This window comes from Astatotilapia calliptera, unplaced genomic scaffold (assembly GCF_900246225.1).
Source record: "Astatotilapia calliptera unplaced genomic scaffold, fAstCal1.2 U_scaffold_1, whole genome shotgun sequence".
In the NCBI taxonomy this organism is placed as follows: domain Eukaryota; kingdom Metazoa; phylum Chordata; class Actinopteri; order Cichliformes; family Cichlidae; genus Astatotilapia; species Astatotilapia calliptera.
In genome coordinates this window covers 542,723-563,509 of record NW_020535618.1, presented here as the reverse complement: position 1 = coordinate 563,509, position 20,787 = coordinate 542,723, and the positions used below count along the sequence as shown (strand labels likewise).

The 20,787-nt window shown below is 40.5% G+C and overlaps 1 protein-coding gene and 1 pseudogene across 1 annotated transcript; one reads left to right on the top strand and one right to left on the bottom strand.

Annotated features, from left to right (window-relative positions):
• Nucleotides 1-3,388: 3,388 nt before the first annotated feature.
• On the top strand, nucleotides 3,389-9,374 carry LOC113017240 (zinc finger protein 135-like). Its single transcript, XM_026160398.1, has 3 exons — nucleotides 3,389-3,597; nucleotides 6,692-7,112; nucleotides 8,742-9,374. Exons 2-3 carry the CDS (start codon nucleotides 7,040-7,042, stop codon nucleotides 9,347-9,349), a joined length of 681 nt encoding a protein of 226 aa, XP_026016183.1. The 5' UTR covers nucleotides 3,389-3,597; nucleotides 6,692-7,039; the 3' UTR covers nucleotides 9,350-9,374.
• A 5,101-nt stretch (nucleotides 9,375-14,475) lies between these two features.
• Nucleotides 14,476-20,787, bottom strand: part of LOC113017280 (zinc finger protein 658B-like) — a 32,721-nt pseudogene continuing 26,409 nt past the window's right edge.

Here is a 20,787-nt window from a genome sequence, read left to right as displayed (position 1 = left end):
TAATCATCATTGTAGGTTAGTATCATTTTTTGGGGGGAATGAATGGCCAAAAAAAGAAAATCACACATGGTGTTTTAGTGGCCAGAAAAGCCATTTAATGACCAAATAACCACTGAAATGATCAAAATTTATATTCCAGTGTGTGTGAGCTTCTGTGTGCATCCTCATTAGCAGCAAGATGTACTAACCACATTAGAGTGGTTTTTTGTAGGCGCACTTTCTACACCTGGTGCAAGGGGCTGCTGTTCCAATCTTGGTGGTGCGCCTTTTGCACCTTCTTCTCATTTTGTTGGTGGGGTGTGGGTCACACTCTGGTTCAGACTACTGCATCTTGAGATCAATGGCAGAAGTGGCTGAGAATCAGGGACAAGGGTGTCTTGCAGTTGTTGAGGTCACCAGCATGTGCCCCAGCTCTCCCAGCATCACTCTTCATTTGTAGGTTGTAGAGGACTCCCCCACTTCAGTGAAGGTGTTTCCAACGGGACAAAGACATCGTTTCCCAAGACATCCAGGAGATTGGAGAAAAGAGCCATCAGTTAGTTTCCGTTCAACTCGAGGTGCCAACATCCTCTCTAAATTATCCAAGCTGTATTTGTGCCTATTGTAGTCCAGGATTGCTTCTTGCTTTCACACATCCTTTATTCCCCATCACTGACTGCTGGTTCACTGTGTGTTGTGCTCAAAAGAAGAACATTCCTCCGTTGCTTTGGCATGTGGGACATCGCCGTGGTAGTTTTGGTGAAGACAGACAGACAGACAACAAAATCTTTCTCTGTTGCAACTGGAGGAGCTGGAGAGGAAGCTCTAGGTTGTTTCCCCTGCGCCCGTTTTCATCTGAGGAGTTCCTCTACCAAGGTGACCGAAGGAAAGACGCTGTCCTCGGAGCTCCTCCGTCAGTTGGAGTCTGAACCCCTTGAGCTTTTTTGCTTCCTGAGAACTTCCAGTGTTGTCATCCAACGTGCTATGTATTGCTTTATTCTGGTGTAGGCTAATCTCTACCTTATCTGTAGTCCTTTAATCCTCACACCTTCGCCTCCCGTGCAGGTTTGTAAGGGTGCACAAGAGCTAAAAGGTCTCCTTTGTTATAAAAAAGTCAAAAGTAGATCTCAGGCTGCTAATGCAGGAAACTACATACAGGGTGACCCCTGGTTTGATACCAGTGGGTATTGGATTGTAGAGCAGTCTCTCTTCAGTAGTGGGACCCACATGGTTTTCCTTTCACGAGGGATCCACTCAGTCACCGGCTCCTCGGTCTCAGAAAATGCTCCTATGTTGTTTTCCATCAGCTGCTCGGCCTCCACCTCCATGCCCCCCGACCCCAATCCTGAGGATTCAAGCACTGGCTAGTACTCATCATCTGTGATGTTGCAGTCAGCCTCTTTGAAGATTGTCCCCTCATCTTCTGGAGAGGAAGTTTCTTCATCTTGGGCTGATGTCTTTTCTTCAATGGCAGAGAACTGCTTGCTGTCCTTGCTCTCTGATCAGATCATATAGGCAGTGCTTGAAGCAGTGATGACCTTCTTGCCATATAGCCAGAATAAATGATGTGGAAGCTGTTAGGCTTACTTACAGCAGTAGCAACGTCTGCACCTGCATAAACTCCAGGACACGTTTAGTGTTTGTTGTTGTTTGTTTCTTTGTTTGTTTCTTTGTTTGTTTCTTTGAATTCTGCAAAATGTCCTGTGATTGGTGTTTTTTTGTTTTTGTTTCTAGACTTAATATTTTGGGTATGATATCTTTTTATGAAAAATACAAGAGTAAAAGTGCTTTTAACATGTGCTGCAAAGCTGAGTTTGACTGGGAACCTCAAAGCTCAATAGCAGCCACAGAAATTCACTGCAGCCTATGTAATATTTGATGCGTCATAATTTATTCCAGTCTATCTTGCAAATATATGTTTGTGCTCCAATGTCATGCACAAACACAAACTATTAGATCCTTAAGATCAAACCTTTGTCAAAATTGTTTCATTATTTTGGTCCATTGGAGTGTGGTCAGCCATCAAAGGCTGCTACTAGAAACTCAGAATATTAAATAAAATTGCTTGTTTAACCAAAAATGGGTAATTGGTGCAATTTTGTAAAAAAAAAAAAAATATTAAAAACTACAATTTTCATGTGTTGAGTTTAAAATGAAAGCATTTTTACCTAAATTGCATGATTTACTACTGTCAATAAAAAGGAATCAAAAAAAGTGGTTATAATGGGTTTCAATTGGTCAAAAATGGCCACGATAGAGTCAAGAGGAACACTTTGGTGTATAGTGAATATTATTGATATTATTAAGGAGCTGATGTTGAAAATTAAAACATCTGAATAAATATAAACCTTTGGGAAATTTCATTCCATTTGTATTAACAGAATGAAAATGGTTGAAAAAAGAAAAGTCCCAGGATAGAGCCCAGAGGGTTAATGCGTCAGCGTACCAAGACATTTTGGACAATTTCATGCTCCCAACTTTGTGGGAACAGTTTTCAGATGGACCCTTCCTCTTCCAACATGACTGCACACCAGTGCACTAAGCAAGCTCCATAAAGATGTGGATGAGGGAGTTCGGTGAGGAAGAACTTGACTGACTAGCAGAGTCTGACCTCAACTCGGTAGAACGCCTTTGAGATGAATTAGAGTGGAGACTGCAAGCCAGGCCTTTCTTGGCTGCTGCCTCAAAGCACATTGTGCGCTGTCTATCTTGCGTGCTGCACAATATCGTTTATTATTTAGTAACTATTGATATCTACTGCTAGCTAGTTTATTGTGATGGTGCTTTTTTTTCTTATTATGTTGCTCTTTGTTGTTTGCTTTCTCTTCTGTTTTTTTTTCTCCATACAGGTGATCCAGGAGTTGTTTTTTTTTTTTGTTTGTTTGTGTTTTTTTCTCTCTTCCCCCCCTTCTCACCGTCTCTTCTCCCCTTTGGTTTTCTTTCTCTCCCTCTCTTTCTTTCATTCTTTCCCCCTGTCCTATCCCCCAGTCATGTCTGTCCCGTTTGTAGCAACTGAAAATAAAATAAATCCATAATTATAATAAAGGTCAATCAAATGGACCAATATGGCAAGGCCATGATGATCCACTTGGTAAAATAAATCCGCTTGGCATCTTTCTTGGCCTCAAGACAACAATTCTGATGGCTATAGATCCAAACGGGACAAAAAAAAAAAAAAAAGAGAAGCAAAAAAAGAGAATATGACATGAGACTGGAGTAAAAGACAGCCATGGATTGGCACTTTATTAAAGAAGGAGCATGATAACAGCACAAACACTAACTACAACTAAACAAAATGGCTTCCCTTTATACTCTACCTTTTCAGGTGAGCATCCGGAATAGCCCAAGTATGGGGTTAACTAATCAAAATGAAACACATAACCCTCCACACAAACAAACATACAATAACATTAAAGCACATCACAAACATATACATATTTCCAACACGTACTATAAACAAACCAATAACATAAGCTTCACCCATTTCTATCTAAATTAAAACCCTCTTTATCCATACTCCCTAACCCGGCACACTGGTCTGCTCCAAGAGCTCTTAAACAGGTGATTGAGCTGCTTTCACTCTTTTGCTCCACATCCTGCAAGAAGCAACCAGGACAGGTGAGTACCTTTAAAAGTTCTCATTTCACATATGTTTAGGTTATTGATAAGTGATTAACTGCAAGCAGCTCTAACTAGTGATGGGCAGATGAAGCTAGTGATGGGCAGATGAAGCCCCATGAAGCACTGAAGCTTTTCATCCAATTGGTTCACCCCAACGCGAAGCTTCATGAAGCTTCATTTGCTCTAGCAGGACACCTACTGGACGTAAAAATAATAGCTGGCATGAATTTGAAGAGTGTGGCATTTTGCACACAGCCTGTAAATGTCAACAACAAAAGGAGTGTGTAAAACACCTATAGTGTAGTGATGGCAGTATACTGTGTATATTTATGCTGGCAGTATGGAAAATGATTATTTGCGGCAAAGTTCGAACCGCTTCATGAACCAGTCACGTGGTACAGCTGGGCAGCGAGGCTTCGGACGTCATCATTTTCAGCTCCTCCCATAAATGAAGCAAGCCTCGATACGCGCTTCGCGGAAACGCCCCCTCCATTACTCGACACACGCTCCGAAGCCTCGATACAGAACGTCCCATCACTAGATGAAGCTTCATGAAGCACTGAAGCTTTCCATCCAATTGGTTCACCCCAGCACAAAGCTTCTTGAAGCTTCATTTGCTCTAGTAGGACACCTACTGGACGTAAAAATATTAGTTGGCATGAATTTGAAGAGTGTGGCATTTTGCACACAGCCTGTAAATGTCAACAACAAAAGGAGTGTGTAAAACATGTATATTGTAGTGATGGAAGTATACTGTGTATATTTATAGTGGCAGTATGGAAAATGATTATTTGGAAATGCTTAAAATGATCATTTACCGTGAGGTGTGGTTGGGGTGTGGACAGTGGTTGTGCTTTTGTAACGTTGAGGTATGGACAGCTACACACTGAGCCTCAGTCCTGCCTGTTCACATTTTATTCTGTAAAAACTAAATTTTCACTGCTTTTATGGCCTTTTTAGTGGGGAGAGCATAGCTAGGATTTAATGATTTAACAAATCTTTTAAATCCTTTGTCCTCCACAATGCTAAATGGCTGGAAGTCCTCAATCACCATGCTAACCAGGTCTTCATCTATTTGAGATTGTTCTCCTGAATATAAATATCACACACGTAACTTATTACAGCTGTATAATATTGTTATATCATTTAGTAACATTACTGCATGCTATATTATCATTACATTTGATGGCTCACCTGGTCTTGCTCCATCGGTGTTCCCCTTATTCTCATGCAAAGCTCTGTAGTGCCTAAGCATGGATGAGGTGTTGTTGTTATATCCCAGCTCCCTGGCACATAGCAAACACTTCACCTTGTACAAAAGTACAGACAGCTTAACATAAATTGTATTGCACCATCAGTATTATGAAAATACATCTTCTGTAGAAATTTACATACCTTGTTGGGAGGAATAGGATCAAAATGTTCCCACACAGGGGAGGACATCCTCCTCTTCTTAGCTGGCTCCATTCTCTCCTGACTTTCTCTCCTCACTCTCCTAAACCTCCAAACTGTCTCCAAACTCTCCATCAAACACCCACATTTTGAATGAAGTCTGAGGGGTTTATATCGCTGTCATATCTCGCGGCAAAATTCGAACCACTTCATGAACCAGTCACGTGGTACAGCCGGGCAGCGAGGCTTCGGACGTCATCATTTTCAGCTCCTCCCATAAATGAAGCAAGCCTCTATCCGGTTGTTCAGTCTGACATCACTAGCCGTGTCTGGGTCTAAACTCCGCTGCAGGTCCATATATCAAATGATCACTATGGCATTACTGAGAGTTGAAAAACTGTCTAAAGTCTTTCATCTTTAATAAAAATGATCAGCGTTCTGCTCTACCAGGTGTAACAATTGAGTTTAACTTCCAGGCATCCATGAAAACAGAATTTATGACATTTAACGGAGTTAGAAGTTAGCATGGAGTTAGCTCGCTAGCTTCTATCTAAATACAATATAGCATGTCCTGACTGCGGGGTTTTGGAAACAAATTAAAACGTACAGCTCTGCTATCACTTCCAGCATAAATGAAGACAGAAAACTAAACAGCAGTGACGTTTGTAGGGTTACTGAAGTTGGGCTAGCTGGTATATGATGTGCTACGTGACCGCTAGAGACACAGCTATGTTAGCATAATATAAACAAGCTAACTTTTTTCCACTGTAAATGTAATCGCATGGCAGGATGCTGTAAAAGGACCAAACTTCAGCCAGGAGAACAACTGAGATAATCCATCCACAATACGAGGTTAGTCATTCATATACTGCTGCATGGGCTGGGCTGTAGTTACATCCTAAGGTTTTAAAAACTGAGCTTAAATAAATGATTAGCGGTAATAAAAGCCGAGGGAGTTCAACAGTGATCGCTGACTGTTTTAGGAGCTTTTTGAGATCAAATAGAAGAAAATGCATAACATTAAACATGTTAACAACACAAAAGCCATATTAAACGCAGACTACTTTAGACCCGGAAGTAGGATTCGTCGCGTCATCACTGAACAACCGGATACGCGCATCGCGGAAACGCCCCCTCCATTACTCGACACAAGCTTCGATGCCTCGATACAGAACGTCTCATCACTAGCTCTAACTTTGGCTCTTCTCCGACACAGGTAGGATGGCCAGTCCCACTGTCTCTTTTCCGTTACCAGCTGTCAAATTATTAATTGTATGTCAAATAACCTAATAAAAGACTCCATAAGAACTAATGTGTTTTCTTTATTACCCTATTTTAAATTCCTAATCCAACAATTAATCACTAACAATACCAACCAGGTAATGGAACCCCTGGTCTCCATTACACATCGGTTAAACACTAGACTCCAGGTACACGACGCCCAGCTGGAAACACTTCAGCTGCCCAAGATTCACAGAATTTACAGAAAATTTTTACATTTTTGTGATTTATATCGTTATTGGGATGATAGTTGTCTTATATCGGTCCCATCAGTCTGAAAGCATGCAGTTATAGTGGCACTGGCAAAGCCTGTAAAAACCCATCGTATTAACATCAAATTTTGGGATGACCTGGGAGAGAATGATAAAAAATTAAAAATTTTTCCTGCTATTCTCCTGTCCACACTTTACTCCAATAGGTGGCAGTAATACACCTGTAAGCTGGTTTGCCAACTACTATCAAGCTCAGAAAAATGAGAAGCAAGGAGGTGGAGAGCAAGTGTGGCTGTTCAAGTGGAGCAGTGTGAATAGACATGGCTGCTGTTTGATGAAGTGGACTGAAGTCGGAAGAGAGACACAAACTAAAGTATCGATCTGTGGATCTGATCCCAATGTCGGCTTCACGTCATCGATGCTTATATCGATCTGTCCAGCCTCAGCGGAAGCAGCAATGAGTTCAGTTCAGTATCTGAGAGAGTTCATCAAGGAGAGACTAACTGCTGTTTGTGAAGAAATCTTCTCAGAGGTTCAAAAAACCATCGTCCAGTATGAGGAGGAGATACACCGTCAGCACAGACTGCTGGATATCAGCCGGAAACCCGACAGACTCACACATCATAGGTATGGACATGTTTTTAACTGTTCACATTCTAATTTCCTGAACTGAAGTCAGAGCACTAACACATGAACATGGACAGAAACATCCTTTTTATTTCAGCTATTGCTGCAATTACTGATTTTTCAAGAGATCAGACATGTGAACCTCTGGTCTCTGGACTGCTCACAAAAGGAGCCTGCTAAACAACAATAACGGCTGGTTTTGAGCTAACTTTATGCCAGCTAATGTTAGGCTCGAGTGTCCTAAAACACACTTCCCCTCTAATAAACAGTTTGATTACAAAAAAGAAAACAAAACACTACATTTTTGGAAACATTTGTGGGTGTTTTCTCATTTGTCTGTTTTGTGGTTTTTTTTTTTTGTTTTTTTGTAGTACCATACTTTTCAGTTCATAAGGCACATTAAGCTAAACAAAACAGTCAGATAACTCAAACTTTACTCAACTCATTCTTCTTGCGTCGTCCACTTCCCTACCATTGATTCATTAATGTTGAATTCTCTCACAGCTGCTCTATTCCCTTGTTGTTGCAGTATATTATTGACAAACCTCGTATTGTGGATGGATTATCTCAGTTGTTCTCCTGACTGAAGTTTGATCTGTTTGCAGCATCCTGCCATGCGATTACATTTGTACCATTAACTTTTATCAAGTGGAAAAAAGTTAGCGTTCATACTCCAGCTTCACTGTGTTTATATTATGCTAACATAGCTGTGTCGCTAGCGATCATGTAGCATATCATTATATACCAGCTAGTCTGACCCTAAAAAAGTCACTGCTGTTTCTGTCTTCATTTCTGTTGGAAGTGATAGCAGAGCTGTACCATTTTAAGTTTTTTCTGAAATCTCTCAGTCAGAACATGCTATATCATGTTTAGGTGGAAACTAGCGAGCTAACTTCTAACTCTGTTAAATTTAATACATTCTGTTTTCATGGATGCCTGGATGTTAAAATTAATTGTTACACCTGTTAACGCAACAACACTGATCATTTTATTAAAGATGAAAGAGTTTAGACAGTGTTCATTTGATTTTGGGACCTGAAGCGGACGGAGCTTTAGACCCAGATTACTGCGCGAGGCTCCTGACTACGGTAGCTGTAATGCTCAGACAATCCATCGAGCGGTGCAGCTTCATAGCTTACCAAAGTCGTACTGAAACATTCTTTGACAGACTTTTGAGCGCCATGTACCACATAAGGACTTTCTTTTGCTGCTCTCTCACTGACAGAAGAGATGGTCACATTCAATAAATGTAACTTTCACATGACCTTCAGACAATGTTTCCTGAAGTTTACATTTGTAGAACCATTAGGGAACGTTTAGCCATTTTTCTTTTGTTAGCTTCTTTAACATGACCGTGTTTAAGAGTGTGGTCAGGTTTGCTGCACAAAAATGGTCACCTTGCAGTTTAGTTTGGTGGACTTTGGGTCTTTGCTCGCAGTGAGGAGCTTCAATGTCAATATATTAGTGTGTGGCTGTGAGTATGCACAACTGTTTGTCTGAGCTGCTGTGCGTGTGTTGTGCATGCATGAAACAGACGGGCTCACGATCAGTCAAATGATAGACTCTCTGGTCTGATCACCATTTATCATCACATAACTGACTTTTTCTTGTATTTATTTGTTCCTCAAGACCTCCCACAACAACATGACTGTGAGGAAGAGGAGGGTCTGGATAAGCAGCAGGTCTGTAACCAGGAGAGGAACTCCAGCCCAGACCAGGAGGAGCCAGAGCCTCCACAGGTTAAAGAGGAACAGGAGGAGCTCTGCAGCAGTCAGGAGGGAGAGCAGCTTGGAATGAAGCAGGAGACTGATACTTTCATGGACACTCCGACTTATGAGGAAAGTTCCCACAGTGAACAAAAACTAAACAGTAAGCATCTCCTTTCTCACAGCTCTCCTGAAGCAGAGAGCCGAGATCATGAAGAAAGCCATCACGTGGACTCAGGATTTACTAGCAATACAAAGCTAAAGAAGAGGAGACATCACAATGAGGGAGTGGACAACACCCCTGTGTCAGAAAGTAAAACTGACACAAGGAAACAGTCTGTACAGTGTGACACCTGTGGAAAAACGTTTAACTTTAAATCCAACCTTACTACACATCTGAGAGTTCACACAGGTGAGAAGCCGTATCTGTGTAACACCTGTGGGAAAATATTCAATCAGCTGGCACACTTGAAAACTCACACAAGAATTCACACAGGAGAGAAGCCACATTGTTGGGAAAAGATTCAATGAGAAATCAACATTAAAAACTCACAAGTGCACACTGGTGAAAGGCCATATCCTTGCAGCACTTGTGGTAAAAGATTCAGTCAGAGGATGAACTTAAAGAAACACATGAAAATTCACACTGGTTAAATGTTTAATACTTTGAAAATGTGATACACCCCTGAGTCATAGCAATGTGTTGGTGGTAGAACTCACCCTGACCAGGGCCCTATTTCAGGAAGCCGGTTTAGAAAACTCAGAGTGAAAAACGATACTCAGGGTTGAGTAACCCCGAACTGTCCAACTCGGAATATTCGGTTTCAGAAACGCTGATAACAAGTAGTTCAATCAACGCGGAGTTGCTTTAACCCCAAGTTAAGCGCGCACACGAGGATACATAAAGCCCTGATTAGTGGAGCACAGATTAAGCGAGTCACCATGGAGACGGAGGGAAAGAAGGCGCGGTCAATGTAATTTTACAGCGCTTGACACCGAAATTCTGATGGCAGCATATGCCGATAACATGCAAATCTTGCAGAAAAAAAGTAACACAGCCTCAGCTGCAAAAGAAAGGGAGCATGCATGGCAAAACATAGCCGACAGAGTCAATGCGTGAGTGTTAATTTAAACATTGATCTAGGGATTTCCACCCATTTAACACGTTATTTTATTATATTTTATTTTTTATTTTATACATTTTATTTTGTGATGATGTGAGCACAAGTGCAACCCAACAGGCCCCAAACGTTCCTGGCATCAAGTAAAAATGAAGTATAAAAATATAGTCGAAACAGGTGAGGTGTAATTGTATTATGAGCCATAGTGCTTGGTCTGTTTGTCCCATGTAAATCAATTGCAGTTAGAGGCTACATTAATTTTCTTTCTGTAAGCACTTATTGAAATTATCTGAGCACATTACAAGTACATATTTGCTTACTCTGTATGCTCAAATGTGACCCATTATGGCCACTAGAAAAAAAACGGAGGCCCAAATAACAGGTGGGGGTCCTCCACCACCACCACTCACAGAGCCTGGCCACTTGGCTTCCACATTTGTGATAATGTTGGCAGCATCACAAATGAACTTCACAGTGCAGAGAACACAAATTAGCATCCATTACTATAATGAAATAATTTGTTAGTTTGAAATGCTACAGGGAACTATGTACCTGTACATTAATGCTGTGGAAAGACTTCCTGTTCACATAGTCTCCTTCATTTACTAAAGGAGCAATGATTGGAATGTGAGTGCCATCTGTACAGCCAATCACGCCTGGGAACCCTGAAAATAAATGTAAAATTTAAGTAGTAGTCCAAGTATCACCACATCATAAATTAAGTTTTGTTCATCCTGCTACCTGCAATTTTGTGGAATCCCTCTTTGATAAATCTTGTGGGTCTGTGACCGGGGAACACCACAGACGAGTACAGGAGACGTTTCAGTGCAACTGTAACATCCCTGACTGCCCGACAGACGGTAGCCTTGGAAACGCGCTCAGTAGTAAACCTGCTAGGGGGCAGGTTAGCTTCACGGAGTGTGTCGTCATAGTGACTCACTCAAGATGAATCTAAACTCGCTTTGTGAAACTGAAAACCCAGAGTTTTCGTTAACTCAGGGTATACTTACTCAGAGTTTGCACTAAACCGGCTTCCTGAAATAGGGCCCAGAAGTCGAATCACTGCAACACCTGAGTGAAAAGATGATTCATGTTCAAGACAGTATTTCAAGACGTTGTTTATTTGGTTTCATGCTTTATTCTTATAATTGTATCAGCCAAACTCATCCTACATTTTATAAAGGTTAAAGTTCAGTATGCTCCTGTTCAGTAGGGCCGGTGTCCTGCAAGTTTTAGATATCAACCTGGATCAACACACCTGAATCACATGATTAGTTTGTTACCAAATCTCTGGAGAACTTCAAGACATGTTGAGGAGGTAATTTAGCCATTTGAATCAGCTGCAGGACCTGGCCCTCGAGGCCTGGAGTTGCCCACTCCTGCTCTAATGTGTGAATGCAGCATGAGAGTGTTCTCTTATTCAGCTGAAGTTTTTCTTTGTTTCTGATTTTTACCCACTACGATGCCAGGAGTAGTGCGCAAAAGTAGGACTGACTAACCAGTCAGTGGTGAGAGAGGTCCTTGCAAGCTCAGAATGAAAGGTTTGCTTTGGTTTAAATTTTGTTATGATTAATTTACCTGAATAAATATGCTGGACAAGTGAACCACAAAAAAAAGTGGAAGCTCACTGATGAAGATTTGAAGAGATTGGAGAGAGTTACAAGCTTTCCTTCTTTGGGAATTCACTTTGACTCTACAGTTAACCTTTGGAGCTGGAGTGTAGTGAAGAGGTGATATCAGTGCGGATGGGACGCTATAAAAAGATGTTTCTACATTGAGTCAAGCTTCTGGAGCACAGATGTTTTCAAACACAACTCTGAAGCGTGGTTCAAAACACCCATGTCACGTGATCACGACTAACAGAGGTTTTGGTGGACTTCACCTCAGTTTCAGTAGGTGGTGTAGCTGCTGCTTATAGACATAGAGAAACAGACAGGTGGGTGAGCTCCATTTACTCATATCAGCAGAGAGAAAGTAGCACATGGTGCTGTCAACTCATAAAATATCTCAGTAAAAACTCTGCTTTCAAGGTGAAAATTAAAAAAAGTTAAAAGAAAAAGTTTTCAGCTCTGACTTTGCCTGGTCTCCATTTTTTCCTACTTTGAATAGAAAACATCATTTTCATCCTTTGCTAGCTTATGTGGTTGCAATTCTACTAGGTTTTAAAAATAGTTATGCAAAACAAAGTGTGCCTGCTCCGATAAGCCTTAAAGCAAGCCTATTCAAATGGCGGCCCGCGGGCCAAATGCGGCCCAGAAGCAACCTGTGAGTGGCCCTGCCTGTGGTCCTGGCAGAAACGCAGAGAAATGGTCTGGATATGAAGCGTGTCTGTTTGTGACGGATGGGGCTCCATCCATGGCAGGAAAAGTGAGTGGTCAGCGAAATATTTATTTTAATTTGAAAGGGAATTATCAATATGTTTTTTTTGTTATTATTATTATTATTATTATTATTATTATTATTATTATTATTATTATTATTTCAAATGTGCAAAAAATAGTTTAGTTATAGCTCCCTTTTTTTTAAATGGACCTTTTGGTTTGCATTTGTGAGAGGTCACCAGATTTACAGGGGAATAGGAATAAAAAAAAATACTTGTTTTTCAGTACAGTTGTGTGGGTTTGAAATTGATCATGATCTGCTGCTTACTGGCTTCAAAAAAAATATCTGGCCCAGATAAATTCCTCGGTTTGAAAATCTGGCCCAACTAACTTCATAGTTGAATAGCCATGCCTTAAAGGGTTAACCCTCTGGGGTCCAGGGTGTAGTTGGCTGTTTTTGACTACGGTACTTTTGATTTTCCCTCTACATTTCACCTTTAAAAACAGTTTATCTTCCCTTGTTTGGTATCATTATTTTCAGCACAACCTATGTGAATTTACAGTTTTTTTTCATTTTGACATACTGTATTAACACAATTGATCTTAAATCAGACAAAAAACATAAAATCAGAGTAGAAAAAAGTGATACTTTTTACTGTTACAACCACAAACATGTTTAACGAATCATTTTCATAATTTGAAATGCAAATATAAATTGTAAATATTAAAAATCTATGCATAAGTTTTGCAGACAACAAAGTTATATGCAGCTATTTACCCAAAAATGCAGCCACGGCTTTTTTGAATTAACTATTTTCAGACTATTTATTTGTTCTGCATTAAATAAGATTCCACACAAATTATTTGTCTCTCTTAAGAGAGAGAGAGAAAGTGTCCTGTTCTTTGTCGTTAGCTTGGCTCTGTCCCTAGTTCTCCTCTCTTCCAGGTTTAAAGCCACCGTTCACTTCGATGCCTGTTTCAGTGATGTGTCGACAGGACAGGAAATCATGAAAAAGGATTTGTGTTTTCAACCTTTGGAGCTCAGATTGAAAAACAAACCAGTTATTAAAAACAGCCTGGTGTCTACACTATCAGCCAGTTTCACTTCCTTAATGAAGCCAACAAGATATTAGTGTGTGCTGAGTGCTTTTCTGATGCACAGCAATCCTTTCCTGGAGTTATTTCCAGCCGTTTGTCATCCCTCTGCGCTTTAGTGTTTTTTGTTGTCATGTCTGTGTTTGTCCACCAGGTGTCTCCCTCAGCTCTGTGTGACAGTTGTCTTTCAGTCTCACTTTAATGTTTTCTGCAGGTTCAGTTGTGTTTAATCATTTTCTTGCATATGAAATCAAGTCAGACACACAGAGCTCGTGAACTTACTGCCAACAAACTAAAATCAGTGCAAAAGCACCAAGGAGGAAAACTGCTTCATTTATTCTCTCAGATTAGCTTCACATTGTCAGATCCTGGAATGAACACAAGCCTTTTTCCTTTTTAAAAAAGAACCTGAGTTTGTTCACATTAAATACAATGAACTCCTCATTGATTATAATAATGAAAAGTAAACTTCCTGCAGTGTTTGCTGAGTCACAAACAGCAGACAAACAGATCAATGCAGATGAAATGACACAGTCTTCACAAATGCACAAAGTGAGAAAAAAATCTTTGTGATCAATAAAGAACTACTGACTTCTCCGTGAAGTAGAAGAGAAACAACATAAAATTATTATTCAAAGAAATGAAGCTCTTGTTTTTTTATTCTACGAGTGCACTGACGTGACACTGTGATATTTTCAGTATACAGTTACATCCACACAAGACATTAGAGCTGCTGTTCTAACCTTCATTTGAATCCAAACGATTAATAGCACCAGCATCTCTCCCTTACCCAGTATCTACATGTCCATAAAGTGTGTTCTCGCCCTCATAGGGAGGCCGCAAAGAGACTAAAGCAGCCAGAAGTTGAACCTGGATTTTTTTAAATCCATAGTCAGATGATTGTCCATTGCACCACAGGGAAGTGTTCTAGACAGACAGGTTTGAGCTGATTATGCACTCGTTCTGATAACATGTCACCCTACAACAAATAAACACTCCTAGTAGCAGCTACAACAGGCAGAAGACATTTGCTGTTGGATTTCTTGTGCCACAGACTTTGTAATTCACAATAAGTGACTTATTAAAACATTTTCCTCCTGAAAGTGAAACTCTGTCAAAAGAAGTTTGAAGGTAATCTTTATTTAGTTTATTCTGCATTTAGCAGACACAGCTGGATTTTTTTATATTAAAAAACAACAACAACAACAACAGCAAAGTCCAAGTACCATGCCTGAAAATCATTACACTGTGTGACTGTGAGACAATATATTCAAGTATATATAAAAACTAAAACCAGATGTTTGTCTGAGACTTAAAAACCTGAATGAACACACTCAGCTTTGGTTACTCTTGCTTTGATTAAAAAAGAAAAAGACGAGGCTTCAGTAGAACAATAACAGAACTCGATCCCTGGATAATAAACAAAGAACAAGTCTACACAACAGGAGCAGACTCCTGCAAAAGGCTGCTCCTCTGTGTCGGCTCTACCACCAGCACACTGCTATAACTCGCAGCTGTCCCCATATTCTCTAAGCATGAAACAGTTAATCAGTGTGAATTCTCCTGTGCCGTATTAACTGCATATTCCAGATGAAACTTTCCCCACAGATGCTACAACAATGGTGCTTCTCGCCTGTGTGAACTCTCGCGTGAGATTTTAGAGCTGATTTTTTACTGAATTCTTTTCCACAGGTGCTACAAGGATACGACTTCTCATCTGTGTGAATTCTCACGTGAGCTTTCAATGCTGATAGGTCAATAAACTTTTCCCCACAGCTGTTACACGAGTACGGACACTCGCCAGTGTGAATTCTCATGTGATCCTTTAACTGTATCTTCCGAATGAATCTCTTCTCACAGGTACCACAAAAATATGGCTTCTCACCTGTGTGAATTCTCCTGTGCCGTATTAACTGCATATTCCAGATGAAACTTTCCCCACAGATACTACAACAATGGTGCTTCTCGCCTGTGTGAACTCTCGCGTGAGATTTTAGAGCTGATTTTTTACTGAATTCTTTTCCACAGGCGCTACAAGGATACGACTTCTCACCTGTGTGAATTCTCATGTGATTTTTCAAGCGTGTCAGCTGACTGAATTTTTTGCCACATTTGCTACAAGGAAACCGTTTCTCTCCTGTGTGGACTGTCAAATGTGCAGCCAGTAAGCATTTATACTGAAACGTTTTCCCACAAGTGTCACACTGTAGAGACTTTTCCCTTGCTTCAGTTTGACTCTCTGAAGCAGCAGTGTTGTCTGCTAAAGCATCAGCCTCCCGCTTCAGTCCAAGCTGCTCTCCCTCCTGACTGCTGCAGAGCTCCTCCTGTTCCTCTTTAATCTGTGGAGGCTCTGGGTCCTCCTGGTCCAGACTGGAGTTCCTCTCCTGGTTACAGACCTGCTGCTCATCCAGACCCTCCTCTTCCTCACCCAGACCCTCCTCTTCCTCACCAACATGCTGCTGTTGGAGGTCTGAAGAGACAAATGCAGAAAAACAAGCTGTTGAGAAAACATTTGATCTGACCCCTCAGTAGTGATCAGATTTGATGAGGATTTAGCTGTTCCAATTCCATTCTCAAATCACTTAACGATTCAAATTTTTAATGGTTCTCTTATTGTTATTAGGTTCTCACTGGCTCCACTTTGAGAGTCCCGACTATCTCCAAGCAGCATATCAAAGGCATTACATACATGCAAATTAATTGCATGTGTGTGCATGTCGAAGGCATTTCATAACCGTTCTTTAAAGTAATGCAGTATGCTACTATGGGAGGGGTGTGGTCTCTGCCCCGCTGCAGTGGAAGGGTGGTGCAGTGAACTCTTGAGGCGGTGTCAGGGCAGCAGAGGGGACAGGTGTGTGTGCTGACTAATGACTCTCTCCATATATATAGTAACAGGTGAGACTGACAGGAGTGTGTGCAGTGCAGGAGCTGCGGAGGGAGCTGACTCCTGGCTCGAGAGTGCCTTAAACCAAAAACGCGAACTGCTAAACCAAGCAAAAGAAAAGAAAACAACACGTCAAACACTGTGTGTGTCAGGTCATTGTTACAGTTATTTCCACCTGGAAGGAGTTATTCGTTACACTGTTCATTACATTACTTTTGGATTTATATAAACTTACAGGCTACAGCCCCACACACCAACACAAATCCCTATCCTCATGCAGGACACACGTGATCTTTCTCTTAGTATTTAGGTTAATTTCAAGTACAGTCAAGGATCAAAGCCAAATAATATATTTCATATAGATATCTGCAATCTAAACTATGGCATAAAAAATTCTTTTGTCCTCTTGGAAGACTTTCTGATTTTAATCAAAGGACAGTTTTGTGCTGTTGAAAAGAGAACAAGATGTTTTGATGGTGTAGATTTTATTTAATAATAATAATACTTCAGTGTCCAACCTAACAAGCCTCTGTTCACTCTGTTCACTCTGAAAGTGTTTTTTCTCTTTATAATATTTATTATTGTACATTAATGAGACAAAAGTACTTCTTATCCAATTAATCCATTATTTGATAGAATAATCAATAGCTGCAGGCCTAATTCATTTTTATTACTACCATCACAGTTTACATACCTATTCTGTGTGACATTATATCAGGTTCACAGATGGTCTCCAGCAGTCCAAGCTGCTCTCCCTCCTGACTGCTGCAGAGTTCCTCCTGTTCCTCGTAAATCTGTGGAGGCTCTGGGTCCTCCTCTTCCTTACAGTTGTGTTGTTGTAGGGGGTCTTGAGGAACAAAGATTCAGATTTATCACCAATCAACCAAACACTGAAGAATCTGAGCTTGAACAGCACAGAGTTAAAAACATGTCCATACCTATGATGTGTGAGTTTCTGTCGGGTTTCCAGCTGATATCCAGCAGTCTGTGCTGACGGTTGATCTCCTCCTCATACTGGACGATGGTTTTTTGAACCTCTGAGAAGATTTCTTCGCAAACAGCAGTTAGTCTCTCCTTGATGAACTCTCTCAGATACTGAGCTGAACTCATCGCTGCTTCAACTCAGGCTGAGCGGATCGATACAAGCATCGATAGAAGCGATACAGACGTTGGTATCAGATCCACACTGATGTGACGGGATCAATACTTTAGTTTGTGTCTCTCTTCCGACTTCAGTCCGCTTCGTTAAAAAGCAGCCATGTCTGCACACACCGCTCCACTCAAACAGCCACACTTGCCCCTCCACTTCCTTCCTTCTCCTTCTTCTGAGCTTGATGGCAGTTGGCAAACCAGCTTACAGGTGTATTGCTGCCACCTACTGGAGTGAAACGTGGACAGGGAAAAAATGACAGACGTCTGTGTCGGGCTCGTTTTGATGACCTTCGTGTTGACGTTCGGCCGTACCACGTGACTGATTCAGTAAACGCTTTGTGCGTTTGGTGTGTGGCTCTCTCTACAAAGGAGATTTAGGGCCACGTTGAGAAAAAAAACCCTCTGGCATTTCTTAAATTTGTGACTTTATTGCACGTTTGTTTTCAGTCTTTTTGAACTTCGTTTTTTGCGATGGAAGCGAGATGGGACAGCCCACCCACTCCGACCCCGAATGAGTTTGCACATACTAATACCTTTGTGCACTCTTTTGTAGGAGGGCTGGATTTCCCTGAGGCACACTCTGAAAATCAGGGTTCAAGATAAACCTATTTGTTTTACTTCAATCCAACTTTATTTATAGAGCACTTTAAAAACAACATGTTTGACCAAAGTACTTTCCAGTGAAAAACAGTGATAAAAGTTAGAAAACCAATCATTACACAGAAAAAGAAAATACAATAACAATAAAATAAATAAATAAAAAATAGTAAAAATGAATAAAATAAAATATACAATAAATAAAATGAACAAACTAAAGAAGATTAAAAGTGACCAAAAACTGAATGGTACTACTAATCAAATGCCTTGGAAAAAAGTTTTTCAAGTGATTTAACAATCTCAAGTGTTGGGGCCAGCCTAACATGGAGGGGCAAGTTATTCCTTAATTTTGGGGCCACAACAGCAAAAGTTCAGTCCACCCAGTGTTTCAGTCTCAACTTGAATGAACTCAGCAGTGACTCCATAACACACAAGACCAAGTCCAGCATAGAGCGGCTGAGTGAATGTGGTCTGGACTCTGTGGAGGAGAGTCATGGTTTCAGAGACGCTGTAGAAAGACAGAATACCTGCTCTGTGATCCAGGTACACTCCTACTCTGGAGGACCGAGGACCTGAGAGGACAGTTGGGACTTTGTTGTAGTAAAATATATAACTGTCTGTGTCACAACGTAATGCCCAAGATTTCTCATTTAGTCCAAATCCACAGTGATATAAACCTCCTGTTCTGCTGAAATTCTTGTATGCGACCGCTACATAAACTGCTCCTCCTGTGCACTCCACCTCCCAGTAACAACGTCCAGTCAGACTCTCTTTGCTCAGCACTTGTTCATATTCAGTGAATCTCTCTGGATGACAAGAGTAAAACTGTCCGCCTTCTTTTAATGTTGCTTTTCGGTTCCCTTCAGATAGTACGAGCTCTTTATGTGCTGTGTTTGGATCCAGTGTAATTTTATGCAAATATCTTAAGAATCCAGCTCTGGTCTCTGGCTCTGCTGCTGAGTGTAAAACATCATTCTTCCTTTCTGCTGCAGCTTGGACTGTTTCATGGCATTTATGTTTATCCATTATGCAGACCTAACAGATACTCTGTTGATCAGTAAAAAAGAAAATCTTCATCACCTTATCATGACGAGAGCCCGAGTTCTCCTGGAATTCAGAGATCCATAGTGAGATGTTCTTTGTTGTCCTCTTTGCAGCAGTAAATATGCTGGTTTCTCTTTCTCCACAGAAAATCAAAGTGTGTTTCAGCTTCAGATTCTGAGTTTTTCCTCTCTGGTCTTTGAAGTTTTGAGATTACACCAGTCCTTCAGCTGGTAAATATGTCAGAGCAAAGGAACCAGAAAATTTGCTGTCAGTGGTCAGCTGTTGAACAAAAAAAAAATCAAGCCAGATGTTACAAGCATTTTTTTAAGCATGCAAAGAAAAAAAACTCCACAGGAGATGAAACATTAATATGGAAAATAGTTCACTGAAAGAAACTTTCAATACACCAAGAAAACTAAAAAAAACAAAACAGACAAAAAGGAGGAGATCAAGCTGTAGAGACACAGACCAGAGCACAACCGAAAGTGAACTTCCTTACATCAAGGGCTCTCAGTTTTATAGAGTGGTTCACTCACCCACTCTTTATGTCAAATCCCCCTCATGATCTCATCAGAAAAACAGGGACTTTCGTGCCCTCTGATTACCACCATTACTCTGAGCCATAAGACTTGATTATCTCACTCCCTTGCAAAAACATCTCCCATTAACAGAGCACAGTCCATCTTCCATTATGTTCAGAGTGAAAATGTGGGAATAAAAAGCTTTAATGAAGTCCCATAAATAAAACAAACAGACATTATATATTGATCACTCATGCTCAGAACAGTCTATATGTTGTGAGATGCGATCCTTCTCAAAGACGTGACGCATGAAATGAGAACAACAATAAATTGTCATCTAGTGCTGATCTATGTGATTTTCCAGTGTTCGATCAAGTTTACTGAGAGTTCAAACTGAAGGGGACTTTACAGTGCTTTCATTGGTATATCATCAGTAATAAACACAATGGTTTTACGCTCCACACATCATATTTCAAAATGGAAAGGGTTAAAGGTCAGAATGGTTATATTGATGAAATACAGAGAGCTGGAGAGAACGGAGTGACTATCAGTCTGGTTTCCTGTGAAGAAAAACAGGAAAACAGATCACAAAGTTTTTATAGGTTTCATTCAGAATTAATAAGCCAAGACTGTAAAAGAAGAAAAAATCTGTGTAAAAGTGAATAATTTTTCATAGTAGTTATCTTTTCTTCTGTACACATTTCTCAACTACTGCATTGCACTTGCACTGGTGAAAAAGTTCAAGGGTGACCATTACACCGACAGGCTTCATTTTGGCTTGGGTTTCATCTGGAGAAGCTTTCTTTACCTTCTGTGGTAAATATTAATACTTTAGCTCAGTATCATTTTATATACAGACGACTATTATTGGAGTATCTTGTGTCTGCTGCATCCAGATAAATCAGGAATATTTAACAGACTCGTTTTGAAATACTAGTGATTTACGTGACTTAAGCTTTACATTTTAGTAAATATAAATTTTATTTCTGGCTATGTTACCACCAGTTTTTGGACTCAGGTGGCCTGACAAGCACCAGTATTTATTAGCCACAGACAGGTGCCGCGAGAGCTGAGGCTCGGGTGTGAAATTTATGGTTTTCAGGGTTTTTATAGTTGTTGTTTTTAACGTGTTTATCATTAACTCTGTTTCCCTGGGTCTTTTCCCGTGTGTTATGAATAAATCTTCAATTTTCTGGTAGCGGTACTGGTTTTATTTTGTTGTATTGATCCGTGA

Bases quoted from the DNA above. Each gene is read 5' to 3' on its own strand.
- LOC113017240 (XM_026160398.1), top strand. From the start codon at position 7,040: ATGAGGAGGAGATACACCGTCAGCACAGACTGCTGGATATCAGCCGGA. The intron at 7,113-8,741 runs GTATGGACATGT...TTGTTCCTCAAG, and splicing joins GACAGACTCACACATCATAG to ACCTCCCACAACAACATGAC.